General features: G+C 34.8%; 1 protein-coding gene across 9 annotated transcripts in view; it reads right to left on the reverse strand.

Annotated features, from left to right (window-relative positions):
- Nucleotides 1-15155, reverse strand: part of INTS6 (integrator complex subunit 6) — a 109312-nt gene that overhangs the window by 72866 nt on the left and 21291 nt on the right. For 7 of the 9 annotated variants that reach the window (XR_014255897.1, XR_014255898.1, XR_014255899.1 and 4 more), the window contains one exon: nucleotides 11789-11878. The exons of 1 other annotated variant lie outside the window; for it this stretch is intronic. Coding sequence is in view for 3 of the 8 variants with exons in the window: in XM_082434400.1 (XP_082290526.1) it covers nucleotides 11789-11878 (90 nt within the window). In the remaining 5 variants the exon portion in view is untranslated. Of the gene's footprint in view, nucleotides 1-2186; nucleotides 2327-11788; nucleotides 11879-15155 lie in introns of those variants that run through there. One more of the 9 variants, XM_082434402.1, reaches the window with a different exon arrangement.

Genomic DNA, 15155 nt, shown 5'->3' on the forward strand with positions numbered 1-15155 from the left:
TTAGTAAATTTACAGAGTTGTACAACTACCACCACCATCCAGTTTTAGACCATTTCCAACACGCTGAAAAGATCACTTGCGCCCATTTGCAGTGAGTCCCCAGTCCATTCCCAGGCAACCACTAATCTATTTATGGACATTCCATAAAATGTAACAACTGAATCATACAACATGTGGTCTTTGGCACCTAGCATAATGTTCTGGAGGTTCATCCACATTGTGGCATGTCAATAGTTCATTCATTTTCGTTGCTAAATAATATTCCAAGTTTCTTTATTTTATGTCTGGTATAAAACAACCCACAAACAATTTGTGTCCTCTTTTACAAAGCGGTTAAAAAAAAAAAAAAGTTACCAAAAATATTTACTCCTTGTATACTCCACACTACTGCCACTATCTTTCTAAAATTCAAATCTGATCACTTCTTCCTCTGCTAAAATCTCTTCAACAATTACCATCAACCTATAAGGCAAAGTTCAAGCTCCTTGGTGGAGCACACACTATGAGCCATGTTGATCTGTCCAGTCTCATTCCCTATTGCTTCTTTCTTGAACACTCTGCCAGCAATCAGTTATTGAGGTATATATGGTTCTCCCATGCTCTCTTCTATCACCTTTATGCCTTTGAACTCATCTACTTCACAAATTTTCATTAAGGTTTCAAGTCCAACTTAATACATCATTTCCCAGAGCCAGCCTCACTTTCTCAGCAGCTTGTGCTGTAATCAAATTACTTCTTACACCATGCCACAACTGTTTACCTATCTCTCTTACCAAACTCATCCCAGCACCTAACCTTATGTCTGAACATCACTGGTATTCAAGAAGGATCTGTTCAATTAAACAATACATTCTGACTACTAATATTCTTCTGCTCACTTCAATAAGGAAGATCAACTGTACTCTAAAACTGATGGTGAAAGGATCTAACAGAAGTAGTATAACACAATTGCAAAGTCTAGGGCAGTGGTCTGCAAAACAGGGTATACTCCAGGGGTCAAAAAACTATGGTCCTCCAGCCAAATCCAGCCCACAGCTTGTTTCAGTAAATAAAATTTTATTGAAAACAGCCATGCTCATTTGTTTAATATATTGTCTGTGGCTGCTTTTACCCTACAACGGCAGAGTTGAGTAGTTCCAACAGAAACCATATAGGCTGAAAAGCCTAAAATATTTACTATCTGGCCTTTAAAAAGAGTTTGTCAACCCGAAATACATCATGATGCGTGGCGGGGGGAAATATCAGAACTCCCTTTATATAAGTTTTTTATCTCATCTTTTAAAATTCTTACTTTTGTATATGTTTTCTAATATTAATACATCGTGATATATATAATTTCTAAATGTAAAAATGTACACACATACATTGGGGATTGTGCATGCCCATATTATTTTTTTACTAATATAAGTGACTCAATTAAAAAAAAATTTTTTAAACAAAAACCTAGTAAGTCTTATTAAGACAGACAAGTTTTAGAGTTTATTGAAAATTTAGCAATCAAGATTATTATATGAACAATTAGGTTCTGTAAGTACTTCAAAGGACAAGAGAAAGAGGCCTAGAATTAAATATTTTCCAAAACAAAATGCTCAAAACATCTCTAAAGAATCTTTTATGGGGTTAGAAATGTTACTCAAATGATGCAGGTAGTACTAATTCTTCAAGTTGAATGCAACCAAATATGTGTTACATAAATCCAAACTGCTTCAAAAGTGGCTGTTTTTTAAAAAAATCAGTGTAACAGACAAATCAAATGCCAATTTGCCCTTCCAAGCCCTGAAGCCCAATTGCCTGATATATAATCAATATATGATAAACATATAAACTAAGAGAATACTTCACTACATTTTTTTAAATCCATGGGTATTTAACATAATGCAATTTTGTAACTAAAGTGTTCCTTAGTTGTGATAGTAGGCTGTTTCCATTTAAGACAACAGATACTAACCTAAGGTTCTGAAGGGCCCAGGAAATACCAAATTCCTCCCTTTATAGATCTTAAGGTTAGGAAGGTGGTTTCTAGTAAGTCAAAAGTTGAGGTCTGATCACCATCCTCAACAAATTTATAAACTAAATTTACCAACTGAACCTGGATTTGTCAGGTTAGGGTTGTCATTCTGTGTTGAATCATATTCTCCAACAAATATTAACAGCCCCCAGAGAGAACTACACTCTACTCTGCTCACCTTTAAGGCTCTTTCTGAGGCCTTCCGAGATGACTAGCATCAGACTTTTGAGGAAGGCTAGCCATTAGACAAGGCTTTTCCCCACGATCTGACTGCTTGAAGTGACATCCAGGATCAGGTCGATCCTGTATCCAGGAATCATGACCCTCCCTGAGGCACCAGTCATCATGAGACAGTCAGTGCACTTTGGCACTTCTTGAAAACCACTGGACTGCTCCTTTAGCTGAAAGGAAAAAAAACATCAAAACCACAACAAACAAAACAAAGGGGAAAAATCAGTAATTCAACCTGAAAAGACAGAGCGTGGGGAAAAATATACCAAAACAGCCTTGTCTAGATCAAAGTGTAGCCTTGCCTTGATGTAAAGATCATAGTTTCAGTATCGTTCCAGTCAATGCACGTTTATTCCTAATACGCAAACCTAAAAAATTGTAAATCTATTGCATTACATCTGAAAAGAACAATTCAAAGTGGAAGTTATATAAAATAGCTATTTATGGAACACAGCTAAATAATATAATGAAGGTATTTATAAAAGACTAACACCCTCAGGCTTAGGTGAGTGTGCCCCATCAGGAGACAAGTACTCAGCTTTTTCATGCTCTCAAATTGTAATCTGACTTAGAGAGGCATGAAATACACCTAACAGACTGACTTGAACTGAGTTTAATTGGCAGAAACTGCCAATGCAGTCAAAGCCAATCTTAAATTACATACTGTTGAACAGAAAAGGAATTACGCTTCCATCCTCTTTAAATGACTTGACACTACTACAAGGTATACCACCTGACACAATGCTCTTGTCCTAGCATTCTATCAATGTTCATGCTTGTTTAAAATAAGCACTTGAAGATGTTTACATTATGGCCTTAAACAAAACAACTTAAAGATCTGATAAATAAATAATAAGATGATGATTATTTATTTAATCTTCAAAATAAAAATTCTATCAGAACCCAGAGATAAAATTCTGCTTATTTCTGTTTTTAAATACAAAATACTTTTCCTAAGACATAATGTTAAAAGGCAAGAAAAAGTCTTTAAGTTTACTGTTTAAAAAGTTGGCTCATAACTCCTTTAATACATTTGTACCCTAAAGTTAATGATACTTGATCAATTATTTTATATTCTTTTCTACTACTTATCCAATAACCCCATCTCAGTCACCACTGCCAATAATATCCACACATAGATTCCCAAGTTGAAAACCTCAAAATACTACTAAAACCGTGGGTTTTGTTTTGTTTTTACTTGTCTGAGAATATGATTAAAGCTAGAGACCTCTGTCCCCCAGAAAACTGTGCATATATATCTAGGCAATGTCTGGATAAGATTTCAGGGAATTTACAGAACCCTCTGAAGCCCAAGCAGGGACCCTGGGTTCAGAACCCTGTCAGACACTTTGCTTTTTTCTTCTCCCTTACCGTCCTTGAGGACCTGCCTAGCACGCCTATGAAAACCTATGAATCTCTCAGACTTCTGCCTCCCTGTTTGGCGCTGGCTTAGTTTTAGCACACCCCATGTTTTTCCTGGGTTGTTGCATGTAGTCTGCTAATTCTTCCCAGTTTACCATCCTTCAAATCTATCTTCTTTCACGTTCTAGCAAAGTACACTTACTAAAATGCAAATCTGATCGTGTGACTCATCTGCTTAATATCTTCAATACCTCCTCTGCAAATGTTAACAGAATGATGTCCAGTCTCCTTAGGATGGTTTCATCTGGCCTCTACCTACACTTCAAGCATCCACTTCTCCTACCTACACTGACCATATTCCACTCATAGAATTTATAGCTTCCCAATATACTGTTCTCATGCCTTCATACTTTTATATATACACTGTTCCCTCTTCCTGCAATGTCATGGCTCAATTCCTTACTCATTCCTCAAAACTTAGCTTCTCTCTTTATTTCTGCCATGAGATTTATCTTAGAGTGTTAAAAATGCTTATTTACTTTCCTATCTTGAAAGATAATATGTTTTCTAGGGGGCAAAAGCCTTGCTTAATTCCATCTTTGGGTCCCCAGTACCTAGAATATAGCAGTACTAAATATAAATGTATGGTGTGCCAGTATTCTTGTACACAACCAAAGTCACTATGCAGCACAAGAAAAATCATTGCTGAATTAATCTAAAATATACTTTAAGCATTCAAAATTGGAACAATTCATTATGGAAGGGTATTTTAGCAGCAACTCTCTAGAAAGCAAAAATTAAGTGTAACTATCACCAATTCTATGTATATATAAACTTTAAAAAAAAATAATGCTAGTTATGAACATCCAAATCAGGAATTAAAGCGTAGTAAGGTTAAGAGAAAACTATGTAGTCCTTTCGATAAAAACTCCTAAGACAGATATAGCAAGCACATGATATATAATATGAATTAATTACTCCCCCTTTTTTACCCTCTTCTCCTCTACCCTATTCTCATTCTCAGGGTCTAAGAGTCCTCTTCAATACAGCATACCATTTGCAGTAACTAAAGACTGACTGCAGTTGGTACAGAAGTTAATATTTGAGGGCTATCCAATAAGTGATTCTAAGTCATATCAAACACAATAAAAAAAATATTCACAGAAGACCTATTCCATATCCCTTGGACACCCAATTCCCAAGTTTAACAATTCTAAAGGTCAAGAATTAATTTTTACCTTAAACAAAACATATTGCTGGCCATGTACCTCAAAATCAGTTTTATCTTGTTTTGTTAAAGTTGTTTATTTTCACATGTATTTTTTGTAGTTTTAAAATATATATATTTGTAGTTATGTTCTAAAACTATGGTTTCTAGCCCTGACTGTGCATCAGAATCAACTTAGACACATCCAAAAATACAGATTCCCAGGTCCCTGCCCACATCAATGGAAGCAAAATTTCCAGAATTAGAGCTGAGGCATGTATATTTTATAAAACACTTAGGTGATTTTGATGCAGCCATTTGAAAACAACTTTTCTAAATATCAGTAGTTTATATATGTAAGAGCTAGAATCAGAAGAATAATAGAAACATCTCTAAATGAAATTTTTCTTACATGTGTAGCATCTCTTATTGCTTATTGGTTCTGACAGGCTAATAAATGCTTCACCCTCTGAAATAAAAACTATTTTGATATATCTTAACACAGAATTCTAGAGAATAGATGAGTAACTGTAGCCATACAGCTTCACTAAAGAATGATCAGCCAGTATTTCCTTTTAATTATTCTATTATAGTGTCTGTCTAGAGGCAATCCTTAAGAGTTTTTCTTTGCACATGACCTTGAAAAAAGGTTCTTTCAAAAAGAGTATTGCAAGTGTGAATTGCTGAAAATTCACTACAGGTATTAAATTGAAGTATATCATCAACTTCTTTTAATTATGCATTTTTATTATAATTACATATTTTCAAATAATAATAATTGTAGATATTATACATTTCTATAGCACACCAGAAGTAAGGGGTTGAGAGAACACAGTCAAAAATATGGGTAAAAAAGAAAATGCAAATGATCTATATCCAACAAATTCTTAGTTAATGTTCTTGGAAAGTTAACTGATAGAGACTAACATATTTATATAGTAATGTTACACATATGTTTAGAACATTTGAATCACAAATCAGTAAGACAGGAGCTAATCTTGATAATGAAAACTCAGAAACGAATTTACACACAGATCTGTTTAATACAGTCTATCATACTACAATGACGTCCCTCAAGATTCCTTAGAAGTCTTTTTGAAAAAGAAAAAAATAAAGAGAAAATTCCCCCAAATTCTAAGTGTACTGGGAAACAACAACAATTTTAAATATGTGTTTAAAAATCTTTGTAGACACAATTAAGATAGTTTTGACAGCTTAAGGCACATATTTTTGGTGACTTTAGTGAAATACAAATATTTTATGGTGGGGGGAGATGGGGTTTCTGAATTATTTCAGATAGTAGAAACAGATTTAAAAATTCTGGATTGTCTTTTAATCAGTATATATCATGAAGAGTTAAATACAAACTGTATTTATAGATCCTAATTATAGATTATCCTTACAAGAGATAAAACCATTAAACATTGCCCAGAATGATCCAGAAAAATCACTAATACCAGTCCACATCTCAAAGACTGATGGGACTTCTGCATCAACTTTTGAGAACTGACAAGTTGAAAGATAAGACCCCAAACTATAGCCACTTGAACACACAGTCACACAGTTGAGGTTACTCAGACATTTCTCTTTCTACAAACATGTGCACTTTCTGAACATCTTCCAAGCAGTTATGAAAGTAGCTGTCCTAGTTTGTCTTAAAAAGCTGGGAAAACTCATAAGGCAAAATTTCTAATGCCAAAAGCCAACAGGTTTTTTTGACTGCAAATATCTTCTCTAAAATGTTAGCCTCCAGGGCAATCATAACTGATAAAGAGATGCAGAAAAAATCTTCAGCAAATCTCAATATTTGAAAGATAACACTACTATTAGCACTTTCAAGGAAGAGAAAACTAACTGCTACATGATCCTGGAATGTCATTCATCACCAAGAAGGTACTGGCAGGATTTCTTCTGACTACTTTATTGAGCAATATAGTTAGACATGTGTTCCTGGAATCATAGCACAGAATAGTTTTCCACTGCAAAAGAGTACTAGAGAAGATCTTTGCAAGCAATAAAAACCAGAAAAAAAATTTTTTTCAATAACTCTAATTAAAATTTGGTGATTCTACCAAAACATTTGATACATTAGTAACATAACATGATAAATGGTATTATGAGTATATGACCACAAGTATGTTTATCAACACCAAAGATGAAAAAAAAAAAAAAACCACCAAAGATGACTATTATGGCAATAAGAAATATAGATTTCTCGTGTATCAGAATTCAAAGTCCCATCTAACTCAGAGCTCCTAAGTGAAAATACGGTAAACAACCAGTTTTACCAAATAGCTACATTTAAAAAGAAAAAAAAGTCAAAAAATACACACATACCCTTCCATCACAAGCAGTCATCAAAAGTCCTACAGAGTTATCCAAAAAACACTACACTAAAACACACTCATGAACAATTCCGACAATGGCCTGGAGTTTTATTAAATAAGGCCAAAAAAGATCATTAAAATCATAAATTAAGGTAAAATGATTTCATACAGCTCAGGATTTTTGTCCATAATACACACAGTTTCTCTTGTAATTCCTAACATACTGCTAAACGATGAACCGTCACAGAGGAAATGGTATCCCTACATTATTTTGACAAACAAGTTATAAGTAATTAGATCATTCCGGCCTGTACAAATTTAGCCAGGTCAGGAGGCACTATGGCACCAAGTTTTTCCATTAACTATTTTCTACACTCAAAACAATTTTGTACCAGGTTTCTCTATAACTTTCACAGATATAATCTATGAGCCACATCCTATACCAAATCATCCACAAGATCCTTGCATTTAATCAAAATTAAAATGACTATAAAAATTCACATTACACAGGATTTGACGTATGTACAAGATAGGTAATATTAACCCTCCCCTCCCTCTTTAGCGCTCCCATACACCTAGTAGGCATCTCTAGTTTATCATTCATAAAACCACTTAATAGGCAATCCTCCCCCATAAGACTGTGAACTTAAGAACCAGAAATCCACCCTATTCATCTTTGTTATCTTCACTGACTAGAAATGCCCAGGTCATAATAGTCATTCAAGGGACACTGAGTGAACAAGAACATAATACCTACGTCACAAATGTATAGAAAACGGAAGCAGACAAACAGGAAATCAGGTAAATAGAACGTAAATCTCCAGAACATACAATAATAGAATCAAACAGAAAGACTGTAGATAGCATCAGGGAAAAAGCACTGGGTCTTGAGGGGCTGGGATGTCTTTAGAATTTAGATCAATTCTACTCCAGAATTTGGCAATAATAAATGTTATAACCTTCAGCAAATCACTTTGCCTCCCTGGATCTCAATTTCCTCATTTGTAAAATAAAAAGTAATACTAGATGAGCTCCATGTTTCCTTATATGCCATAAGGATGATTTCAAAGCAGCAGGAACACTTATGCCTGAAAAATAGCACTGGCAGAACAGATAAAATACACTATGTGAGATAATATAACTCGTAAGCAAAGGGTATTGTATGGGTGGGACGCAAAACTCCATAAACAGTAACAGGTCACATTAATAGTAGTCACAGGTAATCAAGAATTATACACATACCTAATGTGGAAATCATCAACACAATCACTCATTCAATAAATCTTTAAAAAGAATCAAGTTTTGCCAAAGGCAAACATTAAGAGAACGGAAGAGAAAGAGGCAAAGGGAACATTCTGCTTGTTATCTCCTAGTAGAAATTACAACAATATCGATCACATGAACCACACACATGCATACACACACATACACACACACAAACACAAAAGCAAACCAAAAAGCATCTTTATGCTTCTTATAAATTGATAATTCTCCTCAAAATGAATAACATAATTTAATTACTTGGACTAGAAGAGACCAGCATTCCAGCAATCCCACTACTGGGCATATACCCAGAGAAAACCATAATTCAAAAAGACACATGCACCCCAATGTTCATTGCAGCACTATTTACAATAGCCAGGTCATGGAAGCAACCTAAATGCCCATTGACAGACAAATGGATAAAGAAGATGTGGTACATATATACAATGGAGTATTACTCAGCCATAAAAAGGAACGAAATTGGGTCATTTTTAGAGACGTGTACGGACCTAGAGACTGTCATACAGAGTGAAGTAAGTCAGAAAGAGAAAAACAAATACCGTATATTAACACATATATGTGGAATCTAGAAAAATGTTACAGATGAACTGGTTTGCAAGGCAGAAATTGAGACACAGACGTAGAGAACAAACATATGGACACCAAGGGGGGAAAGTGGCGGGGAGCGGGGGCGCGGATGGTGGTGGATGAATTGGGAGATTAGGATTGACATATATATATATATATATATATATATATATATATATATATATATATATACACTAATATGTATAAAATAGGTAATAAGAACCTGCTATATAAAAAAATAAATAAAATAAAATTTTTAAAAAACTAAGCTTCCACAATATACACATACAGGGTACATCCTCTGGCCCAAAAAAATGAGTCTTGTTGGAACATTAAGAACCAAACATGCCGATGATCGAAGAAACTCCTAAACTTGAAACCCAACACAACTCAGAGACCTATGTTCCAACCGCATATCCAAAATAAACCTTTGCCTTATAACAAATGACTCTTCCACCTCAGATAAGAAGTAGCAGTGATCAATTTTGATCTTGATGACTACCAGACTCAATACAACAATATTTATAATCAATATTTTTAAAATATAAGCTCTGTTCTCAGAACTATGCTAAATATTGTAGAAGATATAAGAGAACTAAAAGGTAAGCTCCTGGCCCACAGGAAAATCTTCCCCACTTTACTAGCAAGGAGTTTTAGGTTATTATAAACACATAGGTCTATTTCTCCAATATCTTTCCCAAGGACCTAGGAAGAAAGGTGAGCAATTCCAACATCCATGTATATTTCAAGATATTTTTTAAAGCTAGAGGAGGTCCTATGAAACAAATATTACAAACAAACCGGATCCAGATATATGGGAACAAAATATACTGTACCCCAAAGGGCATTTCTACAAAGGTGGTAAGACCAGAGCACCTTGAATAGATAATCTCACATGTAGGAATATAAATATAAATATAAATGTAAATATAAATATAAATGAGAAATACCGTTGTACTCATCATAACTACAAAACAAAATCATTAGTATTTCTGACCTGATTATTGATATCTCAATCTTTCTCTCAGTCAAATTTTTCAAAAGGAAGGTAAAGTGGGAAAAATCAGTTTGAGAGCTTCAAATTTAAAGTTAAACAACATATTGATTGTTCATGTATATAATCAACGTCTATCTGTTCCTGATAGTGGCAGGATATAATTGGCTATACACATCAACTAAGTTTAAGAAAGCCCCAAAATCCATTAAGTTCAGCTATGGAGTGTTCCAAGGCTACTAATTATGTATAGACTATAAATTATTTAATTATGAATTTTAATCTACCTAAATTTTTCAACTGTTTCTCTATGAATTATATCCTAAACTCCCTTCAACATCAACTGCTCAAACAAAATAATTCTGGCTCTCTTCCCCTCAAGTCAAGATCAGGCAATAACAATTCTTTACTAGTTCCAATGCTTCATGATAGAACAATACAGTTGTTCTTTTCGTTACAGCCTACCAAGCACTTTCATATACATTATTTCATTTCAGTCTTCCAACAACCCTATGAGGTAAGGCAAGAATTATCACTTTTATTTCATGAACAAGGATAGAAATTTAGGGAAGCTAGGTAACTGATACAAACTTCACTGCTAGAAAGTAGTTGAACAATGACTAGAAACCACGTGTCCTGACTCCATATCCCATCTGCGTTCCGCAATGTCACACAAACGAAAGTATTTCTAAAAATTACTGAACTTAAAGACTACGCTCTTCCTACTTAATCAAACCGTGTGTAAATACAGTGAGAATTAAAATTAAGATTCTAAATCAAATGCAAGCAGTAAAGAGAGTAGCCTAAACCATCTCCTTTCTACATCAACCTATTTTAATAAACGACATGTTCAAAAGCAATGTTCAGGGACTTCCCTGGTGGTCCAGTGGTAAAGAATCTGCCTTGCAATGCAGGGGACACGGGTTCAATCCCTGGTCAGGGAACTAAGATCCCACATGCTGAGGGGCAACTAAGCCCATGTGCCACAACTACTGAGCTCGTGCACTTCAACTAGAGCCTGCGAGCCACAAACTACAGAGCCCACGCGCCCTGGAGCCTGTGCACCACAACTAGAGAAGAGAAAACCCACACGCCACAACTTCGAGAGAAGCCTGCGCGCACCACAACAAAGAGCCCACGCACCGCAACGAAAGATCCCGCATGCCTCAACAACAAAAAAAAGAGCAGTTCAAATACTAAACTAAGAACAGCTTAAAGTTAAAATAAACCTCTGGCACTCACCCTATCACATCACACACAACCAACTCTGCACAATGCATGCTAGTAGAGAATACGTGAGGTTAGCTATAAATTATTTATACAGTATTTGACTTAGAATTAAAATGCCCAAACACCTTCACTTTTCTTAGTTTTAACCTCCTCTTGGCTTTGCTGTACTCTAGTCTAGGAGTCTCCATAGTGCAGTACACATGACAAACCACTGAAATATGGGAAGAAATTATTAGAATGCTGTCTCCATTTTTTTAGCCTGAAAATAAGAATTCATTTTACTAAATTTACTATATGAACTGACACTGTGACCCTCACATAAACTCAAAAATACATATATAATTGAGATGGGTGGTAGGCTCCAAAATTTTTCACAGAAGGGATTCCTATTCAAGAAAATTTAGAGGCCACTGCTACAAACAACAGAGAAGGTAAATGAGTTCTAGGAGCCAGATGACTCTAGATTGCATCAAATAAAGAGAGAACCTACTTAAGGTTTCAATATCCTACCATGTACACATAAATAAAGATTTTTCAACTGCATTTGCATAATCCATGCTGATATAAACATAACTTACCTCATCCTGGACTCCACTGGTAGTAGTCAACTTGCTCCCATCAGTAATTGTAATAATTATTGCTGGCTCCAAAAAAAAAGGGTTTCTTCCCTAAAGTCAAAAAACACATTGATCGTATTAAGGTCTAGAGATCAGCTTAATTATTCTATTCTGAGTAAAAAGTTAATTTTCAGAACAGTATATAAATCCCCCTTTCTTGTTTTTAAATTTTATTTATAGCACATACCTTTTGTACATTTTTTAAAAAGGTTTAGAAGGAAATGTAAACTAAACAGAGGTTAACCTTGAAGGGTTAGAATTAGAAAGAGGAAAAAATGGATTTTTCACTTCTTTCTACATTTTTGTATTGTATTAATTTTTACAGTGAGCATCTATATTTATGTAACTAAGTAAAAGTATTTAATTTCTTAAAAGGGACCCTACATTTCAATTCTAATGATTTGACATATCTAGATATTACAAATTAAAATAATAGGTAATTTTCTTTAGAAACTTCTTAAAGAGGAAAGCAAAATACTAGGTGATCCTTTACCAAGTAATCTATGCCTATAATCAAAGTATCTAACCAAGTGACTAGGTATGGAAAGGCTCTAAGAGCTGGTTCCAAAGAAACACTAGGCCTACCCTGAGCTTAGCAAAATTTAAGAACAGTCCAATATGAAAAGTTAAAAGTAAGAAGGATGGCTACTTAAAGAAATTGCTTGGCGAGAGGAGTAAAAAAACAACAGCAGTGGAGGCAATGGAACACAGTGGCACAGAGCTCTTAAAATGCTCTATAGTTAAGGTGAAATAACTTCAATAACTTCCATTCAAATCTCTGGCCAAGTCACTCTATGAGTACTATGATCAATTCTAGGTGACACATTTTGGTAGGGACTCAGATAAACATAAGCTTATCTTTTACATATAAATGACTCTCATTTGAGATACTGAAGCAGATTGTGTACAACTCTTTAAGGCAAAACCATGACCAGAGGGTAGAAGTTTCAAGAGGGTAAACCCTAAGCTGGAAATCAAAGGTATCAAATTCTCTGCTACTAATAGTGTTCAAGAAAGGACAGAACAAAGTTGTGTTGGATATGATGTAAAACAGCATACGACAAATGCACACTTTAATGGGCATATGAACCACTTGGTGATCTTAATAAAATGCAGGCTCTGGTTCAATAAGTCTGGGACAAAGACTAAGGTTTCGCATTTCTAACAAGACTGCAGGCTAGGAGACGCTAATGTTCACTGACCATACATAGAATAGCAAGAATGTAGAAGGGTTATATGCATGTAATATCTTATGGTTCTGTAACATTTTCCTTACATTTATATAACTCTCAATCATTAGCAGATTACAGTACATACTCCGTATTTGTTGAATGAGTTTACCAACACTTTTCACATACGGTAACTGTGATTATAACCTAATCATAAAGTGGGAGCAGGGGGTATCTGGTATATTAAATTTCTTGATCAAGTCAAAAAAGTGTATGTAAGTGGCATATACAGTTTTCAGACTGGTGTCCAAGAAACAATGGTTCCAGGTAGAGAAAACTTCCTCTGGTCATATAAAATTAAAATATGTTGGATATAACCTTTTAAGCTCTCAAACGCACAGTCGCATTCAAATGTTACTAGAACCTTGTAGGAGAAAGACATGAATTTCCCTTCCCCTCCTCCTCTACAACATTCATGGCAGATGGAACACATTTTGGGAGACATTACATTACACACCACTCACCCCCAACATAAACAATAAATTCTCATAATGCAGATCTTCTCTTTAATCGAGAAATGGCCAATGTTCATATTCCCAACCTCTGAGCTTTGATTGGCTCCCTCAAGAAGAATGCTTTTCCTTTTCCCTGCCCACAACCCATCCAATTCCAAATCATTTTTTAAGGCCCAGTTTAAGTCTTCCTCTTCTGCCTTGAAACCTTCCCTGATTACTCTGGCCTTGAATAATTCAGCCCTTTCCTTCTCCAAATTTTAAGAGTGGTAGTTTTCAAACTTAAATTCATAAAAGTATAAATATAACGTTTCCTCAAATAAAATTGTATTTAGAGTGCTTTCATGGAGTACACTTTGAATACCGCTTCCCCACAGCATTTATCCTCTCCTTCTCATATTTTCAATTTAAATATACAACACCTCACACAACAACGTAAATGTAATTAACACTACTGAACTCTACACTTAAAAATGGTTAAGGTGGTAAATTTTGTTATGCGTTTTTACTACATTTCTTAAAAAATACACCATCTTGTACTGTTTGCTATTGTTTCCTGTTTGAATACACTAAAGGCAAGGATCATGTCATAATTCTTCCTCAGCACTGAGCACAAAATATCTAAGCACTGGACAGTTAAATATTCATTGATTCACTGATTATAGCCTAATATAGACCTGCCCAAGTTCACAGAGCCACTCGGAACTACACAAACTTCAACAAGCTTCAAAATATATAGATGTTACTTACCTTTACCTCAATATAAATGAGTGCTTCCCTAACTTAACATATAGCAATTTGCTAGGCTACAAGGGTATACCACCTCCTTCCTACATATGTCCAACCGTCCATTGTCCATTCATTCATGTTTGTCATTCAAACATTTACTGAGTGGCTACCGTACATAGGAATTGTGTTAGATGCGTGATACATAATCACTACTCTCACACATCATAAACGTATGTACCTATGTACCTATAATAACTCTCCTCTCCTGATCTCTACAAACACCATTTTAGCTCAAAAATTGGCAAAGGGAGATAAAGAAAATCAAGACGTCCTAGTATCTTCGAAACTACTATACCTCGCTTTCACCCTTAAGCTAAAACTACTTTGGCTGACATGCAAATCTGTTAATGCCACTAGAGCATGGACTAAATACTTGCAAAAGTGTCTCTGTATCACCTTTACATTTTAACCTAAATCAAAGTCATACTTTCTGATCAAACACTGGACACCCATCTATTCTTATTTCTGTGTAAACACGATCAGAATTATCCGCCGAAGGATTGGTCATATTTATAATTAAACGACAATGGTCTACAATTATTAAGAACTTTACGGATGATGATGTCCACCCAAAAGCTAATACGTACTTTCTAAAGAACCACAATGTCTAAAAGTCAAGTTCAAATGTATTAAAATTTAGCAAAAAGTCTGAGTTATTAAAATTTAAGCTAAATTCAAACACTAAAATCAAAGTTACTTTTTCCTTGACAACAAAGCTTTCAATTGATACTTTACTAGAGTCTTATACACATAATACTCCTCAGAGTCTATGCCTGAAATTACTGTAATAACCAGGTACTTGATAATAACAATAAAGCACTTATATTTATCTCATTTGACCCTAAAAACTTGGTGAGG

This window comes from Balaenoptera physalus (assembly GCF_965194825.1).
Source record: "Balaenoptera physalus genome assembly, chromosome: 18".
Lineage (NCBI taxonomy): Eukaryota > Metazoa > Chordata > Mammalia > Artiodactyla > Balaenopteridae > Balaenoptera > Balaenoptera physalus.